This window comes from Hemicordylus capensis, chromosome 5 (assembly GCF_027244095.1).
Source record: "Hemicordylus capensis ecotype Gifberg chromosome 5, rHemCap1.1.pri, whole genome shotgun sequence".
Classification (NCBI taxonomy): domain Eukaryota; kingdom Metazoa; phylum Chordata; class Lepidosauria; order Squamata; family Cordylidae; genus Hemicordylus; species Hemicordylus capensis.
Window position 1 is genome coordinate 260,069,975 of NC_069661.1, and position 19,574 is coordinate 260,089,548.

The 19,574-nt window shown below is 47.4% G+C and overlaps 2 protein-coding genes across 3 annotated transcripts in view; one reads left to right on the plus strand and one right to left on the minus strand.

The window, feature by feature from the left end:
• LOC128326873 (germ cell nuclear acidic protein-like) overlaps positions 1-7,324 on the plus strand; it is a 40,370-nt gene extending 33,046 nt beyond the window's left edge. Inside the window, exon 10 of one of the 2 annotated variants that reach the window (XM_053254642.1) lies at positions 5,436-5,592. In XM_053254642.1, the coding sequence (XP_053110617.1) occupies positions 5,436-5,451 (16 nt within the window). In that variant the 3' untranslated portion in view covers positions 5,452-5,592. Of the gene's footprint in view, positions 1-5,435; positions 5,593-6,906 lie in introns of those variants that run through there. The other variant, XM_053254643.1, reaches the window with a different exon arrangement.
• On the minus strand, positions 87-17,181 carry LOC128326874 (coiled-coil domain-containing protein 166-like). Its single transcript, XM_053254647.1, has 2 exons — positions 17,049-17,181; positions 87-1,336 (listed from the first exon to the last, which is right to left on the minus strand). Exon 2 carries the CDS (start codon positions 1,306-1,308, stop codon positions 265-267), a length of 1,044 nt encoding a protein of 347 aa, XP_053110622.1. The 5' UTR covers positions 1,309-1,336; positions 17,049-17,181; the 3' UTR covers positions 87-264.
• Positions 17,182-19,574: the final 2,393 nt, after the last annotated feature.

Genomic DNA, 19,574 nt, shown 5'->3' on the forward strand with positions numbered 1-19,574 from the left:
TTGGTTGTCCTGCCTGCAGAGACTCGGCAGCCTCTCCCCCCCCCCCGCTTAGGTGACCAAGTGACTGGGCTGCCTGTGGCACAGGATAGGTTCCATACATTTTATTTTCTTGTTTAAATAGTCCCACCCTGAGCTACTCAGCAGTGAAGGTCCAAAAAGGAAAGAAAGATGCATTTGTAGATTTCCTGTAGTTGTTGGTAGTGAGGGCTGCAGTGCAACATCCTACTTCACTGGGAAAGGAGGCAGTCCTTGCATCTCTGGTCTTTAAGCCATTTGTGTCGCATGCTCTGGAGACTCTCTGCTAGCAGGCACTTCCGGCTCCCCATCACTGGCTGTAGGCATCCTGGCTGGTGGGGCGCTCTCTGCTTCCTGTTGGACACTTGGGGGCGACTCTGGGGGTTGAAGGGAGAGGAGCCTGTGCTTAGCAGAGAGGCTGCAAGGAGCAGTGCCTGCCATAGCCCCTTGCGGCGGCTGCTGCTGCTGCTGCTTCTTTAACCAGTGGCGCATCTGTGCCAGGTCTCGGCTGTACTGGTGCTCCCGGAGGAGCTGGTCCTCTTGCTCTTGCAGCTGGCGCATGAAGGCTCTCAGGCCTTGGGCTCGCTGGATGAGGTTCAGCAGCTCCTTCCGCAGGCACCAGTTCTCAGCTTTGATCTGCCTGGTGTGCTGGATGAGACTGAGCACAGCTTCCTTCTCGGCCTTCTTGGCCAGTGCTTGGACTTTCTGCTGAGATTCCATCTCGTATTGTGACTTCTGCTGGAGGAAACGGCTCTTGACTGTGTGCATTTGCTCTGAGTGCTGGATTTTCAAGGCGAGCAGCTCCTTCTCCAGCTCCCGGATCCGGGTCAGTTGCTCTGACTGCAGCTCCTTGAAGGGCTGCAGCTCCTCAACCTCCCTGTTCATGAGGGAGTACTTGGTCTCCATCTCTATCAGCTGACACCTCACCTCCTTCTCCTTGTCTGTGTACTGTGAAGTCAGCTCCTCCTTCTGCTTCCGGACCTGGGCTAGGTCCGAGCGGTTCTGGTCGTTCAGGGTGATGATGGTGTCCTGGCATCGGAGGGTACGCTTGGCCAAGTAGGCAAGGTAGGCTTTGCTGTTCTCTCGGATCTGCTGGGCTTCCTTATCAAGGAACTCATTTTCCCCCTGGAAGTGCTCCACGCGCTGTGTGTAGGTATCGATATGCTCTGCCAGGGTGCCGCATTCCTTGTGCAGGTGGTGCTCCCTCCTCCTCTCACTGACAAGGGGCCCAGTGCGGCCTTGTTCTGTGACTGCTCCTTTCTTCTCTGTTGACTTGACTCGCTTGGGTGCCATGTTGTGCAGCGTGGTGGGCTTTCAGGCCCTGACAAAATGGAAGAGAAAGGGAGGTTATGCAGTGGCCATGGGTCCCTTATGGGGCCATGAGGTGGCAAGGGGCTTTCTTGGGGAATTAGGGGTGCTGCAGAAGGGTGTTATGTCACAAGGAGTGAAGAGAAACTGGCCCTCATTCTGGGGAGACGCTAGCAGACTGGGATGGGACATGGGATGAACTGTGGATTGGGGCATTTGTGGTGGACATGGAAATAAAACCATCCCTTCTTTTTGATTCAGCTAGGCTGAGAGATGATGGCTGGCCTGTAATCTCTGTTTATCTACAATTTCCCCCCCTCAACCCAATGTTTTTCAAAGATGTTTATGTGAACTAAGAGAATGCTTAAGAGAACGTCTTCTTCGTCATGAAGAAGCCCATTGAGATCATCAGGAGAGATCCGTCTGCAGTTGCCACTGGCTTGTCTGGTGGCTACTCGGGGACGGGCCTTCTCCGCTGCTGCCCCGAGGCTCTGGAACATACTCCCTGCTGAACTATTTTTTATTTTTACATTTTATATCCCGCTCTTCCTGCAAGGAGCCCAGAAGTACTACATACTTAAGTTTCTCCTCACAACCACCCTGTGAAGTAGGTTAGGCTGAGAGAGAAGTGACTGGCCCAAAGTCACCCAGCTAGTTTCATGGCTGAATGGGGATTTGAACTCAGGTCTCCCCGGTCCTAGTCTAGCACTCTAACCACTACACCACGCTGGCTCTAAGAGTGAAGAACTGAGAGCCTCCCCATCTCTGACAGCTTTTAAAAAGTCTTTAAAGACACATCAGTTCACCCAGGCTTTTAATTAAATATTGTTCCAATAGTTTTAATACTGTTTTAAAATATTATTTTAAAAAATTTAAATTGTTGTAACGTTTTATCTTTTCTGTTCTTTTGTTTTAACTAATGTTTTACTTTTTCTGTTTTTACTTTGTTGTAAACTGCCCAGAGATGTATGTTTTGGGAGGTATAAAAATATGTTAAATAAATACATAAACTAGATGCTTGACTTTTGTGGAGACCTTAGGAAGCTGCCTTCTATGGAGTCAGGCCCTCGGTCCATCTAGCTCAGTATCATCTACACTGACTGGCAGTGGCTTCTCCCCGGTTTCAGGCAGGAGTCTCTCTCTGCCCTACCCAGAGATGCTGCCAGGGAGGGAACTTGGGGCCTTCTGGGTGCAAAGCAGTTGTATGGTCTCTTGTGAGTATAAGCTCAGGGGCTTAACTATAATAGGACAAGGGGAGACAGGTGTCTGGGGGCCCCCTGCCTTGGCCCCCCCAGAGGCAAGTCGCATGAATGACTCCCCCAGCTGCACACCCGCCCGGGGTTCCTTCAGTTGTATTCATCCTCCGAAATTGATGTGAGTGTTAAGACCTGGAGCTGCTAGAACGGCATGTCTTTCTCTAGTACCATTAAATGACTTGCATCGTAGATAGAGCCCCTGGTGGCGCAGTGGTAAAACTGCTGCCCTGTAACCAGAAGGTTACAAGTTCGATCCTGACCAGGGGCTCAAGGTTGACTCAGCCTTCCATCCTTCCGAGGTCAGTAAAATGAGTACCCAGAAATGTTGGGGGCAATATGCTAAATCATTGTAAACCGCTTAGAGAACTCCGGCTATAAAGTGGTATATAAATGTAAGTGCTATTGCTATTGCTATCGTCCACAATTTTTAAAAATAATTTAGGATGATGTTCTATTGTGGCACATAGGAGACATATATATAAATATAAATTTTACTATGCTTTTTGTGACCACTATTCCACCTCATTTAAGATCTCTTTACTTCATGAGCTGAGCTTCATTGAGGGGGGGGGGCATTTTAAAATCTTGTGTCTGGGCCCATGCCTACCTGGTTACGCCCCTGTATAAGCTGTAAGTAAGATCTTGAATTAAGACTAAGCTCCTTACAATTACTTATAATGTGATGCCCCATGTAAGCAATTGTGTTTGTTTTGTTGTTGAGTGCTTTGTCATTGCTATGTTTTATAATGCTTAACTAGAAATAATACGAGTAAACTATGATCTTAATAGAAACTGTCTCCTGAGTTCCTGCTATTTATAATGGTTATTATACTACCCCAGGAACAAAGACTTGGTGGTGTAATCCCTGAATTGGAACCTTGCAGACAACAGTTTAAGGCTAATCTATATCTAACAGTTTCTTGATATAGTTTAAGGTGTAAGAGGTCATCTAAGCAGGAGCAATCACAAAGCGTCATCTCCCTCACCTTATGGGACTTGGGTCAATAGCAATTCATAAGAACAGCCCTGATGATCTGCCCAAAGCCTATCTAGTCCAGCTTCCTGTTTCACACAGTGGCCCACCAGATGCCTCTGGGAGAGTCACAAGCAGGAGATGAAGGCATGTCCCCTCTCCCGCCATGGCTCCCACCATGCAGCTGGTATTTGTAGGCATCCTGCCTCTGAATGCAGAGGTAGATTATAACCATCAAGAGTAGTAGCCATTGAAACTGATGGACATCACCACGTTGCATGGCAAAGAATTCTGTAGATTAATTACTGCTATGTGAAAAAGTACTTCCTTTTGTTGGTCCTAAATTTCTTGGCAATCAATGTCATGGGATGATCCCTGGTTCTAGGGCTGTGCAAGCAGGAGGACATTTTTTCTTTCTCCACTCTCTCCACACCATGCATAATTTTATAAACCTCTATCATGGTTCTCCATCTTTCTTCTTGCCTCACAAGGAAGGTGCTCTAGATCCCTGATCATTTTGGTTGCCCTCTTCTGCATTCTAAGAGGGACTATGGGGAGACATGACAGAGGTGTATAAAATTATGCATGGAGTAGAACGAGTGGATAGAGAGAATGTTTTCCCCCTCTCACAACACTAGAACCAGGGATAATCCCATGAAACTGAAGGCCAGGAAATTTAGGACCAAAAAAAGTAACTACTTTTTTACACAATGCATAATTAACCTATGGAGTTCTGTGCCACAGGATGTGGTGATGGCTACCAGCTTGGATGGCTTTAAAAAGGGCTTAGACAAATTCATGGAGGACAGGTCTATCAATGGCTACTAGTCTGAGGGCTATAGGCCACCTCCAGCCTCAGTGGAAAGATGCCTCTGAATACCAGTTGCAGGGAAGCAACAGTAAGAGAGAGGGCATGCCCTCACCTCTGCCCTGTTGGCTTCCCAGAGGACTGTTCTTGTTTTCTTATCTTTTCTAGTTCTATAATATCCTTTTTGAGACATGGTGACAGTATTTCAAATGTAGTCGCACCATAGATTTGCAAAAGTGGCAGATTTATGTTCAACCCCCTTTCTGATGAGCCCTAGCCTGGAATGTCTTCTTTGCAGCTCTGCTCACTGAGTCAACATTTTCACCACAACGCCAGGATCTGTCCCCTGTCCACCAACAGCTCAGACCTCATCAGAATATATGAAGCTGGGATTTTTTGCCACTTTACACTTACTTACACTGAATCATTTTTGCCATTTTGTTGCATCTTGCATAATATAATGTTAAAAATTATTTTCTTGTATTTCTTGCTTTAAGTTGATAGGTTGGTGATGCTATGCACATATTAACTCTAAACACTTCTTTTGGGAAGAGCAGAAGGTTTCATGTTCCCTCCATGGCGGCTTCTCCATGATAGGGCTGAGAGAGATTCCTGCTTGCAAACTTGGAGAAGCCGCTGCCAGTCTGTGAAGACAATACTGAGCTAGATAGACCGATGGTCTGACTCTGTATATGGCAGCTTCCTATGTTCCACCAAGGCTCTTTGACATAGGGAGTGTGTATCCATTAGCCCTTATCAATCTTTACACTTTTTCTAGATTCTCAGTTAATTGAACAATTAACTGAACAATTTTAACCCCTTTAAAATTTTATGGACACTTTTGCACAATTCCACTCTTCCTGTGGTGTTCCTGGGTTGGTTTTTTTTTTTTTTTAATGCCTTCTTTAGGGAAAGAAGCCTTCTCTCCCTTCCCCTAATGCAGCCTCCTCCCTCTTCTTCTGTGCCCTTCCAAATGATTGTTGCTACTCTTTTTTTAATGTTGCAGAAAGTCAAGAGTCACTCTAAACCATATCAAGCTATCATTGATGGTAGAAGTTGCCTTTTTTTTTTACAGCTCTTCCAACATGTAGATGAATGTTCCAGGTTCATGGCTGCCAAATCTGCCAGTGAAAGATGCCATCTAAGTTGCTATATATTTGGGCCAGCATCCCTTTCTGACTGGTGTTGATGTTTATTATTGCTTTTTCAAAGAAAGTATTGGATTGAGTTAAGCTTGTGTGGTGTTGGTGGTTAATCCATTTTGAATGGTGCTTTAGTTACTTTTATTCCAGTCCTGGAGTAGAGGTGGGGCTAATAAATAGCCAGCAGCAAGAGCACTAAAGGGCAGACTGCACTTGCCTCTCTGTACATAGTATCTGTCTCATTGTGCTTTTTAATATCTACATGAAACTGCTGGGTGAGGTCATCAGGAGATTTGGTGCTGGGTGTTATCAGTATGCTGATGACACCCAAATCTACTTCTCCTTTTCATCTGCATCATCAGGAAATGGTGTTAAGAACATAAGAACAGCCTTGTGGATCATTTCCAGGGGGTGGGGGCCTCCTTGTGGTGGGTGATTCGATCATCAGAAGTATAGAGAGCTGGGTTTGTGACCCACGTGTTGACTGCACGGTGATTTGCCTGCCTGGTGCAAAGGTTGTGGACCTCATGCAGTGTCTTGATAGGCAGTGCTGGGGAGGAGACAGCTGTTGTGGTGCACGTCAGCACCAATGATGTGGGGAAATGTAGTCGGGAGGTCCTGGAAGCCAAATTTAGGCTGATAGGTAGCGTATTGAAGTCCAGGACTCCCAAGTTAGCATTCTTAGAAATGCTTCTTGTTCTATGTGCGTTGGTGCTGGGAGGAGGGGTTTAGATTTGTTGGGCACTGGAATACATTTTGGGGCAAGCAAGGCTGGAGGCGGGGCAAAATGGTGACGGACTAACAGCCTAATTTTAAGCTCCTCCCTGAATATTTCTTCCTCCCCTGGCATGCCTTCTAAGGGGCCAACTCCTTCTGGGGGAGAAAAAGATTATGCAAGAGTCCTAGCAGCAAGAGCCCCCCAGATGAAGGAGGGGGGAGAACAACAATGAAGAAACAGCTAAGGGTTGAAAACTTCCTCCCCCCAACTGAAGTGGTGCTGAACGCTCCATTTGCCATGAGTACCAAAAATAGATATGCAGCCCTGGCCACGGCCCCCATCGACAGTCCGGCTGCCTGGGAGACAGATTACAAACAAACCACCTCAAGGCTGTCTCATCGGAGAGATGAGAAGGGAATTTCCCCAAGACAGAGCTCCCAAAGCACTATTGCTGGCCAAGCACCTCAGTCTCAGTCTGATCTTGTCACCTAGCAGCTGAGCGATGCCTGCCTTATCTCTACTGAAAGTTTAATCTTAATGCTAGGGCATTTGAACCAAATCGGGGGACAATTAAATCGGGGGACAAATAGAGTCTTTAAGCCAGGCTTTTGCCCAAATCTCAGCTAGTTCCCAGCAAGGGGTTAACAACTCTGCTGACGTCATTACAGCCCTCCTTTCTTCTTCAGCATCTGAAATACCGCTCCGAGTCTGCCCTGAGAAAGCTGGACATAGCAAGGAAAAGGTGAATAGAATTCTACAAACCAACCAGATTCTCATTCACCTTCCCAGAAAGGATGCATATTTATGGGCAAACAAGAAAAAGATACTTATCTCCCTATCAGAACTCCTGAATCACCAGGCCTCCTCCTCAGAGATAGAGCACTTTCGCTTTCTGCTGTCTATAAAAGGATTTTCCTATCCTTTAAATCAGCAAGTCTGCCTACACAGTTAAACTACACAGTTTTTATATTTTTAGCTTAATATTTTTATTGTCATTTTATTGTATGTTTTTTAACTTTTGTAAACCGCCTTGAGATTGTTTTCAATGAAAGGCAGTATATAAATTCAACAATAAATAAATAAAATAAAAAATAATATCTTTAACCCAGCGTCTGAGAGTTTTAAATATTATTCCCCATCATGTCTTCAAAGATCTCGGTGCCAGAGCATTAATTAATGGCGTCAAAAGCAAGACCCATAGCAACGCTTCACTAGCTGGGGACTGGAATGTGAACACTAGGTCACATTTTCAAAACAGGCTCTTTAGTAGATAAGACACAGTCATCTCTCCCTACTGAGTTGGCTGACTGCCAGTCCTGCAGACAAGATGAATTAACACAGCTAAAGAATAAATTAGCTGTTCTCCTGAAAAGACTGAGTCCAAAAAGCCACAGTGACAGACATTCAGATGACTCTATCTCAGAAAATGAACAGGAGCTACCAATGGAAATCCAGTTAAAATCACCCCCTATGAGGCTCTTAAAAGTTAGTGCAGCTAACCTAGCAGACGAAGCAGGGTCTAATACAGATCTGGAGAGTGACAATGACCAAGATCAATCCACCGGGCTCCCCATTTCCTTTAACAAATACCCTAGCACATTAAGGGTAAAGGTTCCAGAAACAACAGATTTTCACCCAGAAGTGATGCTATCCACAGACCCACATTTTGATAGTGTCACTGCCCTCCTTGCTCCAGACAGGCTACTTATGCCACGAAGCTCCCAGGCCTGCATTGCAGTACCCTCTCTTGATATTGAGGAAATGGCTCTGGGGATGGAGGCAACCAAAGAGAGTGAGGGGAAGAGCACCCCAGCAATATCCTCACCCACAGAAACATTATACCATCCCTCTGCTGATGTAGTGCAAGAACTGGGATCTGTCTTGTCCTCATCTAGTGATGCTCAATTGAACACCGTGGGTGTATCAGACAACCCCCAAGGTCTATTGTGTATTTATTTATTTATTTCATTTAACATATTTTTATACCGCCCAAAACACAAGTTCTCTGGGTGATTTACAAGACGATAAAAACAACCAGTAAAAAGATTAACATACTTCAACAATTAAAATTTTAAAAGTTAACACTATTAAAACACTATTAAAACAATATCTAATTAAAAGCCTGGGTGAACAAATGCTTCTTGACTGCCCTTTTAAAAGTTCCAAGAGATGGGGAGGCTCTTATTTCAGCAGGAAGTGTGTTTCAAAGCCTCAGGGCAGCAATGGAGAAGGCCCGTCCCTGACTTGCCACCAGACGAGCCAGTGGCAACTGCAGACAAACCTCCCCAGATGATCTCAATGGGCAGTGTGGTTCATAGCAAAGAAGGCATTGTCTTCAATACCCAGGGCCCAAGCAGTTTAGGGCTTTATAGGTTATAACCAAATTTGACCAACCGAGACCAACCAAATTTGACCAACCGAGACCAACCAGGCTGATGCATTCTGGACTAACTGCAGTTTCCGGACTATGTAGTTCTGGACTACATAGAAAGGCAGCCCCACATAGAGTGCATTGCAGTAGTCAAGTCTGGAGGTTACCAGCAGATGTACTACTGTTCTGAGGTCATTTATCTCAAGAAATGGACGCAGCTGGCGTATCAGCCGAAGCTGATAAAAGGCACCTCTGGCCACTGCCTCAACCTAAAACACCAGGGAGAATTTTGTGTCTAGAAGCACCCCCAGACTGCGCTCCTGTTCCTTCTGGGGAAGTGTGAACCCATCCAGAACAAGCAGATCAAAATCATCTCCCGAGTTCTGACCCCGCACAATACATACCTCCGTCTTATCTGGATTCAGTCTCAGTTTGTTACCTCTCATCCAGCCCATCACTGCCTCCAGGCAGGCATTTAGGGAGGTTATGCCTTCTCTTGATGATGCTGACATGGAGAAATAGATGTGGGCGTCATCAGCATACTGATAACACCCTGCACCAAATCTCCTGATGATCTCTCCCAGCAGTTTTATGTAGATGTTACACAATACGGAACCCCGAGGCCTGAGAACAACAGTCCCTGAGAGACACCATCTGGAATCTGCCCGAGAGGTAAGAGTGGAACCACTGCAAAGCAGTGCCTCCCACCCCCAACCCCCTCAGACACTCCAGAAGGATACTATGGTTGATAGTATCGAAAGCCGCCGAGAGGTCCAAAAGGTCTAACAGAGTCACACTTCCCCTGTCAATTCCCAATTGTAGATCATCCATCATGCCGACCAAGACAGTCTCCACCCCATAGCCCGCCTGAAAACCGGTCTGAAACGGGTCTAGATAATCAGTTTCATCCAAGACTGCCTGGAGTTGGGAGGCCACCACCCTCTCAATTACCTTGCCCAACCACAGAAGTTTGGAGACAGGCCTATAGTTGCTCAACTCTGAGGAATCCAGGGCAGGCTTCTTCAGAAGTGGTCTAATAATTGCCTCCTTAAAGCAAGGAGGCATCCCGCCCTCCCTCAGAGAAGCATTTATGATCTCTACCAGGCCTTCTACAACAATGTCCCTGTGAGATAGTATTAGCCACGTCGGGCAAGGGTCAAGAGAACGGATGGTGGGCCGCATTGCTTCAAGCAGTTTGTCCACATCCTCACAAGTCATAAACTGAAACTGATCCAGCCTAACCACATAAGAGGAGTCTCTGGACACCTCCGTTTCAGACACTGCAGTAACTATGGGGTCTAAATCCAAGTCGGCCTGAATACGAGATATTTTATTCACACAAAAAAGCATTAAACACATCACAACAGGTAACAGATGGTTCCAAATTCTGTACAAGGGAGGAGGGGCACTCACTAGCCATCTCACAACCCTGGACAACTCCGCCGGACGTGAACTTGCGGACTCAATACAGGCCGAAAAGAACCACTTCTTTGCTGCCTGTATTGCCAGAGCATAGATCTTCAAATCTGCTCTATGTTGTAATCTATCGGATTCGAGTCGAGTCTTCCTCCACTTGTGCTCCAGTCATCTACCTTGCCTCTTCAGCCCTCGTAGTTCTTCCGTATACCAAGGGGCCAATTTTGAAGTGGGTCGGAGAGGACGCTTAGGTGCAATCATGTCTATTGCCCTGGTGAGCTTGCTGTTCCAATTCTTCAACAGGGCAACAACAGGATCACTGGCAGAGCCAACACTAAATCCCTCCAAGGCTTTTTGGAACCCTATTGGATCCAATAACTTTCTCAGGTGGACCATTCTAATGGGCCCCTCATCCCTGCGAAGGTGGGGTGTGACTGTAAGTCCAACCTTAACCAGATGGTGGTCCGTCCATGACAATGGGGAAATCACAAGAGTCCCCACCCACGGAACACCACCCTGATCAGAATGAAAGACCAGATCAAGCATGTGACCTGCACTGTGCATCGGTCTTGAGACCCTTTGGGATAGGCCTATATTTGTCATGGCTGCTGTGAGCTCCTGAGCTGCCCCAAACAAATCAGTCCCAAAGTAGACATTGAAGTCCCCCAGTACCACAAGCCTGGGAGACCCCAATACCAAACCTGAGACCAAGTCCGTCAGTTCATTTAGGGACTCCATTGGGCAGCAGGGCGGTCGGTACACCAAGAGAAGTCCCAGCCTATCCCTGGTCCCCAAACTTAGGTACACACATTCAATATGGTCAGACACTTCGACAGGGATCCTGGTCAGGGAGAGGTTATTCTTATAGACCACAGCCACTCCACCTCTCTGCCCACGTCCCCGCACCTGCTCCTCAACAGAGCACCCTGGAGGAAGAAGCTGGGACCAGACTTGGCCACCAGCCTCCCTAAACCAAGTCTCTATAATACATACCAGATCTGCCCCTTCATCCAGAATCAGATCATGGATGGTTTCCGACTTATTCTGGACAGACCTGGCATTACAGAGGAGCAAGGTGAGAGTCTGTGGGAGGTTGACACTGCTCTCCAAGTTCAAAGGGCTGACAGGGCAGCCGGAAGGGGAAACAGCTAATAGATTTCTGACTTCCCTTCCCCTGTAACGACGTGCTGACCTGCCAACTTTACTTCCTCTATTCCCCACCACCACCGGAATAGCCACTCGACAGTCAGTGGACAGACTCCCTGTCTCCCCATCCCCAGACAAACCAAGAAACATCAGGAACACACAGGCTCCTTGTATCCTGGCTCATACTGATGTCTCCCCAGATACAAGCTTCCAGATCTACCTGGTAGTCTCAGAAGACATCATCGCACAGGTTATAGGGCCTGGAACACGCCCCACCCCCCCGGTGATGCTGAGCTGAACTCTCAAGATAGCCCTCCAGAGTTTGGGAACACGTTGGACTCTCCTACTATCCTCCTTGGATTGGATCCAGGCCAGCTGCTCAAAAGAGCAGAAGAGACAGGGAGCCCTCAAGAACTTGATAGCGTACCACCTGCTACGCAATGATATCCAGTAGACCAGCATAAAATTGGGCTCCTAACGTGGAACGTCAATGGCTGGAAGGGTTCTATCTTGGACCCCTCCTTTAGAGACTTTCTTGCCAGCCATCGTGTTATACTGATTTGGGAATCCTGGACTACCAGGGATCTATCTCTCAATGGCTTCTACTCACATACTGTAGGAGCCATACCCGGGGCAGGACGTGGCAGATGTAAAGGCGGTCTGGGTGTGCTTGTAGCCACCTCTCTATGCGCATCCTCAAAACTGTTAGAGGTTGTTGATTTTTACCCACAATAGGTAAAACAGCAGAGCACTTAGGAATGAGCACACAGTCCAGTTCCCGAGTAGGTAGCAGAGGATGGTTTGGATATTGCAGCTATTTAGAGAAAAAACATGGAGATCCTTGTATGACTAAACACTAAATATTTATTGGTTAAATACACTTAGATAGGAAAGACCTATCTCTAATCTAAAGGACTACATAGTGGATAGGTAAGGAGAGAGAGAGAGATGTTTCCATCTGCTCTCTAGGAGGAAAGGAAGGATTGAGACGCAGCACAGGAAGTGCTGCAGAGTCAGTTCAGGGGTCATAGAGTAGGGACAGATAGGGAGACCCTGACTCACTGTCTCTACTCCCAATGCCCCTAGTGGTCATTAGGACAGTTGGTGCAAAAGGTCGATGCACTGGAAGTTCATCTCCAACAAAAACTGCTTCCACCGCTTAAGCAATATGCAATGGCTGTACTGGTCGCCTCATGTCAGCGGCACCGCAGTTTGGTTCTTGTATTAAGTCATCTAGCCAGATGAGGAGTGTCCCAGCTACCATAAAGGCAGCTGCCGAAGGTCTCATCGCTAAGGCAGCCAAATCATGAGGGCGCCTCATGGCCCCTTCCAGGTGTTTATCAGTGGGGGCTTTTAGGGTGGGTTCCCCATCCTGGGGAATGATCTTGAATCACCACCACCACCAGAGCATCTGTTGGCTGCAGGGGTGGGTGGGGAGGAATAGAATTTGTTAGCTATTGCTGAGTTCTTTCTATTGGAGGTGGGAAGTTTTCACTCCACTTGATGCCTCCACAAGAGAAAACTTTGGAACTGGAAGGGCCATATCATTCGCCCTTGGGCTAGGAAACACCAGCGCACTTTTACTTGGTAGTTGGGATTCCGGAGACATGGGTGGATCAAGCCCCAAAGTAGGTTCAGACTTATTCATCAGTGGGGCAAAGTCCAAATAGCAGGAAAGTCTGTGCGGAGCCTTGGAACCGTCTGGTTCTTGCCTGTCAGATCACTCCCCTTCTTCTCTGTCCGGGTGTTCAGGGTCTGGCACAGCAGAGGGCTCCCCTGGGCCCTCTGGGGAATCCTCCCCTGGGATTGGCTCCTCATCCAAGGCAATAATAGGTCCTGGAGTAGATGATGGCATAGCCAGAGGGTTCTGAGGGGACCCTCTGGTGGGTGGGTGGGGGGGCTGTGGTACCCTGGGGTTGGGCCTTCTAGTGTCAGGCAAGTCAGGACCTGAGAGTTCAGAAAAGTGTGTGCTCTTTTCCCTTTTGCTTAACTCTAGATTTCCCCTTTTTAGATTTTTAAAAATGTGTTTTTGTACTCCCCCCCACCATGTCTTTTTAGGGGCAGAGCTCCCTGAGGTGGAGGATGAAGCACTTGAGGGAGAAGATGGTCCCCTTCTACCCATAATGTTCAAATGTGTGCGCCAGCATATCTACAAACCCAGAACACCAACTAGCTGGCATGTCTGTAGGCATCTGGTTTAAAATGTGCTGAACTGGCATAAGCTGGGAAGTTTCAGAGTCCCCCAGGGCTTACTAGGGCAGGGAGGGACGTAGAGGAAGAAGGCAGTGGCCCAGCTTGGGACGAGTTCACCAGTTGGCTGCCTGCTCCTGCCGTGGCATTCCTGTGACCACCATCCTTGCTCCCAAGAAGGCCTTTTCAGCTGGGCCCTGGCTGGATCCTGCACCCTTCGATGTGGCTGTAGCCCATTCGTTGGTGGCCCGGTGCTTGTCCTTTGCCACGCTCGACATGCCACTGGTGGAGGCAATGGCAGCCAGCAAGAAAGCTGGGTCATTGCCTCCGGAGAGCAGTGGAGGTGGCGATGGTGCTTTTGCTGCTGCTGCAGCTCGGGCTACCCCAGTGGCGGAGAGTGGAAGGGAGGCAGCTGCCTGGTCCACTCCCCCCAGCTCAGAATTCCCCCTTTTGCAGGCGTTTGCCTGAACTCATGGCGGGAAGTTGGGGCTCTCATGCTCTCTGGAGCTCTAGGGGCTCTCTAGGGAGTTGTGGTATTGCGGGGCCTCCTGGGCGGCTTACCGGCTGCCTGAATGGCCTTTAGAAGGCCTTGCTGGTGCTTCTCCTTCAGGACCCTTAATGGGAACTTTGTCTTTAGCTTGGTCCATGCAGCAAAGGGAAAGAAAGAAGACAAGAAAAAGCAGTAGAGAGAGGAGGGTGGGAGAGGAGCAAAACTGGAAGTAAAACTAAAGTTGACCTCTCCCCTTTTTTGTTTCTTTTTCTATAAGATAGAGTTTTAGAAGATCTTTGAACAAAGAAACAAAGCAGACAGTCAAGAATAATAAATGGAAACTGGTGAGAGAGAAACAAGGAAGCAATCTGAGGAGAACTGCCTGCAGACAAACGCAGGACTAAAAGCACTGGGTGGGGCCAGGCTCCCCTGGTTCTTAAAGGCTTCAGCTTAATTGGCACAGTCCTGCCTTTGAGCCACAACGTGGAGAAACATAACCCACCATGAGACCTTCTTGGATGGCGGCAGCAGATAATGCCATGTTTTCATAGACGGACACAAGGTTCATGTTTTAATTTATTCAGGTGCAACTATAAATGTGATGGCCAAGTGTGACTATGATGCACATCCTCAAAAAACGCAGCTGGTGCACTCAACCATGAAAGTGTACCACTATGCAACTCCAACTCCGTTGCCTCTGTGTGGCATGTTGCAGGCACATTTTACTTTCCAGGACACATATGTCCCATGTGTGTTGCACCTAGTGGTGATAACTTGATCATCTATGACATGGCCAACACCTTGGGACTCATCACAATGCTCTGGACTATATGACCTGATCCACTTCCTTTGAACCACCACCAGTATGAGCACATGTTTCAAGGCACTGGGAACATGAAAAGGAAGCAAGTAAAACTTCACATTGATTAAACAGTTCAACCACTTGCCCTGCCACACAGATGTATGTGTTTCCATATTAGGAAACTGGTTGAAGAAGAGTTGAGATACTTTGAGGAACTTGATATCATCGAGCGTGTGGATGGCCCTATCCCATGGGTCTCAAAAACCTAAGCAGCCGGGCAAAATCAGGATATGTGTCAACATGTGCCCCCTCAATTGAGCCATCAAATGGGAGAGGCACACACATTACTCCCACTGTGGATGACATCACTCCTGATCTTAATGGAACCAAATTTTTCTCCAAGCTTGATCTTACTGCTGGTTATCAGCAACTTGAACGCCACCCTGATTCCAGATATATCAACATTTTCAACTCACGTGGGCCTTTGCCACAACAAACATCTCAGTTTTGGCATTTCTTTTGCTGCAGAAATGTTTCAGAATATGATTTGTGAAGTGCTAGCTGGACTCCCAGGTGTGCTCAATGTCAGTGATGATATTTTGGTGTTTGGTACCACAGAAGAGGAATATGACTCTCATCTTAGTGCAGTCTTGTGCTGCAGGAGGAGAATCTGACTCTTAACCAGAGCAAATGTGAATTCAAAAAAACCACCTTGGAGTTTTTGACAATATCTTTTTCAAGGACAGTATCCCTGCTGACCTCCGAAAAGTAATGGCAGTACACAATGCTGTTGTACCCACCACTCCCCCCTGAAGTAGGCAGCCTTGCAAATTCTTGTGGCAGATTCATCCCGTGGTTTGCCACAATATCCCAACCTCTCAGGGATCTTACAAAAAAAGATCAACCATGGGAATGGTTGGCTGAACATCAAACTGCTTTCACAGAGCTCAAGAATGCCTTTACAAGTGATGATGGCATGTCATACTTTGACACCAACAAACAGACTGAACTTTTGGTGGATGCTAGCCTGGGTGCTGTCCTTACACAAGTAGATCAACATGGTCATATTTCTACCATAGCATATGCTAGCAAAGCTCTTTCACCAACAGAACAAGGGTATTCTCAAACAGAGTGGGAGACACTTGCAATGGCCTGGGCATTGCTCTGGAAAGGAGAGCTGGTCTTGTGGTAGCAAACATGACGTCCCCTTAGCTAAGCAGGGTCTACCCTGGTTGCATATGAATGGGAGACTTGATGTGTCATTGACTCATGCATAACTTTCCAGTCTGTCTCTGTTATCAATGGGATTTGGCATTATCTACAGAATCTGTCAGACACAACCTTGCTGCCCTCTACAAGCTTATCAGAAGTTTCAGAGTCAGCCATACCCTCAGCTTTCTCTGCTTTTGAAAGTCCCTAAACAATGTTGAATGAACATCATAGAGGGCTTTTAAAATACAGGGCACCATGATTTCTGAAGCACAAGATAATGACCAAATCTTTTGATTTGCCTGAAAAATGATACATCATGGCTGGTCTAGAAGAAGGGTCCAGCCTGGGTTTGTCACAGAGTGGAAGTAGGGGACAAAAGTGGTATCTCGGGTGGTATCTTTATTCTATGTATGAATAGCGCTGCTGGAACAAGTCCAAGGCCCATCTAGTCCAGCATCCTGTTTCACACAGTGGCCCACCAGTGGTCTCTGGGAACAGAGGTACACCTAGGTAATTTTGGAGCCTGGACCTAAAGGCCTTTGGAGCCGCCACCCCACTTGCAAATTAAGAATCATCATGCTCCGACAGGTGGCCACACCACCCAGGACAGAGTAAAGAGGATTTGGGGGCCCCCAGGGGCTGTGGAGGCCCTGGACTTTGACCCCGAAGTCCAGGGGTAAGAGAACTTCTGTCTGGGAAGCTGATGGGCAAGACCTTCTGCTCATGTCCTCCAAAAAGCTGCTTCCCCTTGATGTGAGTGAGCTACTTTCAGAAGGAACTCAACAGCCCTCTCTAAGGAGATGCAGACAAACAGAGAGCGGAGGGGGAAAGCCAGTTGGGAAAACTGCTGGTTGGAAGTGGTGGTCAGGGATGAAGAGGTAACAGTGAAGGAATGATGGGCCAGAAAAAGTTTGAGGCTGCTTGGCAGGTGGAAGTCGGAAGAAGGTGCTTCAGTAAAACTTGCAAGCCACTCAATATAGAGAGCAGGAGCTAGGAGGAGGACGACAGAAAAGCTCCAGCTAACCCGAGACACAGTTTAAGCTGAGCTTGCAGACTCTGGGCCTGGACTGATGGAGGACAGTAAGGCAAGAGCCCATTTCTTCCTGTGTGGAAAGAATGACTTCCCAAAATCTCATATACATGATGCAGATAAAAAACATGCAAGCAGAGATATTGGCCACCCCAAGAATCGTTCACCAACCTGGATTGTACGACTGCTTCCCTTGTCCTCAGCTGGCAGCCAGTTTCTTCTCAGCAGAGAACTATCAAGGAGAAGAGCATGCCCAGGAAACAGGCGAGGGACTGGCACCGATGGAAAGTTGTGTGCATCCATGGCGATGGAATGCCTTGACATCATAGGCCACCAGACAGCAAAGCATCTCACCAGTCCTGTGCCTTGGTGGGCATTTGATGCCATTCCTACACAGCTGACTTTCTCTGCATGTGCTACATAGCACACGGCTCAGATGACAGCTCTCCTGTATTTTCCAACTGCCGACCAGCCATGGGCTTTTATGCTAAATACTAAATGCTCCAGCAGCAGCTGTATCCAGTTTTGGTATTAGCATGCCCATTCAAGGATCCTTACCCTCACAGTGTGTTGGCTACTTGTGTAGCTGCTCCGTGGGAACAAACTTCTTGTTTGACTTCTTGTGACATGTTGAGGGAGCGTGTTTTGGATCCAACCCATTACATGGGTTGCATGGCTTGACTGGAAGAACCAAAAGGAAGGATGGCCAACCATCCGCCCTCCCCTTTATCTTCTGTCTCTGAATACCAGTGGTTGAAGTGGCGGGTGGGGGGGCAGTGGAAGGATGCTTGTGCATTCCACCGGCCTGCATTTGGCTTTTTGGATTGATCCAGAAGGGCTCGGTTTATGTTCAGCCCAGCCAAGCTCACTCATCACAGTGACCAAACAGACCAGAGCTAGCTAGGGCCTCAGCTCTGCATCCACCAAAGAGAGAATGGGTGTGTGTGTGTGTGAGGTGCTTCAAAATGTAGCTTTGGAAAGGCTGATTGAGTTCCGGGGTCTGATGGCACATGGTACAGCAGCCACCTTGCAGAAGCCAAAGTCTGGTCAGTGCTTAGATGAGTGATCAGTTGGGAGCCCCATGGATGCTGTCATGGAAGAAAGGCAAGATAGAAAAAGTAATAACAAGAAATATGCAGAAGGCACTTCTCTCAGCACTGAGTAAACTCGCCTTATCAAACACAGTAGAATTAGGAGCTGGAGGGTGCTGCTCTCTCCTTGTCTTTTAACATCTTTCATATCTACATTGGAGCTTTAAAGGAAGCACCTTGCCAAGAAATTACCAGGGTTCTGGAGCGTGTTGGTGAAAATGCCCCCAGTTTCAAAAACTGCCAACCATCCAGCTGGGACTTCAGCACCCAGGGAGACCTGAGCTGTGGCTGGCCCTCTTTGATCTTAAAAACACAACAGTTGTCAATGTTGCACCAGTGCTGTGGGGTGGGGGCGGATTTTAATGGGAAGATGTGGGGAAAGCACCAAGCCTGACTTGCCCTGCTTGTAGCCTCAGTTCAAATTGGAGCAGTGGAGGGACTATGGCAGCCCCCACCTATTCAAAAAATGGTTGGCTATCTGCTCCTGAGTCTGGCTGGTTTTGCTCCCAGTCTGATCAAGCTTCCTGGGACAAGAGGACAGCTGCTTGCAGTTGGCAAATATGGCATCGCCGTGCTAATTTCATGGCCTGCACCAGGTCACATCGCAGCACTTTTTAGCAATGTGAAAACTATATTGTTAGATCAGATCGGAGATTTGCTCAGCTCAGCAATCAGGTCTCTGATTCTAGCTGGCCCATGTTATGTGTGGATTTTATACACCACCCTTCTAAGCTCTCCCTTGGAGCTTTTTAGAGGTCCTTTTAAGGCAGGTGAATTGTAACCTAGAGATTCCCCTCTTAACAACCAAGCAGGATGTTTAAATTAAATATGAGGTTTTATTAAGTGGATAAAGGCATAGATATTGTTACAGAGTCCAATAGTCACATTTTCTCTCAAACCAAATACATATATAGTATGCTTTCATACAGATAGCAATTTACAGTTAGTAACTGCATAGCATTACAGCCCAATTATATACCAGGGTTTCAAATTCTCTACAGATTGCCAAGGTTCAGTTCATATGCATTTTGTAATTCAGTTTCAATTTCTCATGCTTACCTATATTTCATGGAGTTTTGCAAAACTGGCCAGGTTCTGCGAAACAGGGGACCAACTTATGTAGGGTTGTTCCTCAGGGGCATATCTAGGGTAGGGCAGGCAGGGCACGTGCCCCAGGCACCACTTGAAGGGGGCGCCAATTTTTAAAATTAAAAAATGGCCACCAAAAACAAAATGGCCACCATGCATGCTCAAATGACCTCTGCGAGGCCCTAGGCCATGCCAGGCCTCACAGCAGCCATTTGAGCATGCATGGTGACCTCCAAAATTGCCACCACACCAATCTTTGCAGGCCTGAACAGGCCCAAAAATCAGCCTGGGATGGGCTGTGGCGGTGAATTAAGAGGCCAGCAGTGGGAGGGGGAACCTTTGCAGAGCCCCACCCCCATGGCCTTTAGGAAGCCCACCGAAGGGGCTACAGGTTAAAAAAACATTTAATTTAATTTAATATAAGTCACTGTACACATATTCAGTTTGGCACTATGTACAGAGAATCAGGGCTTGTGAATACAGAGCTGAAGCTTATGAGCTAGGATTGTATTCATTT

What these genes read in the sequence shown, in the direction of transcription:
- LOC128326874 (XM_053254647.1), bottom strand. Translation starts at nt 1,308, where the DNA reads ATGGCACCCAAGCGAGTCAAGTCAACAGAGAAGAAAGGAGCAGTCACA.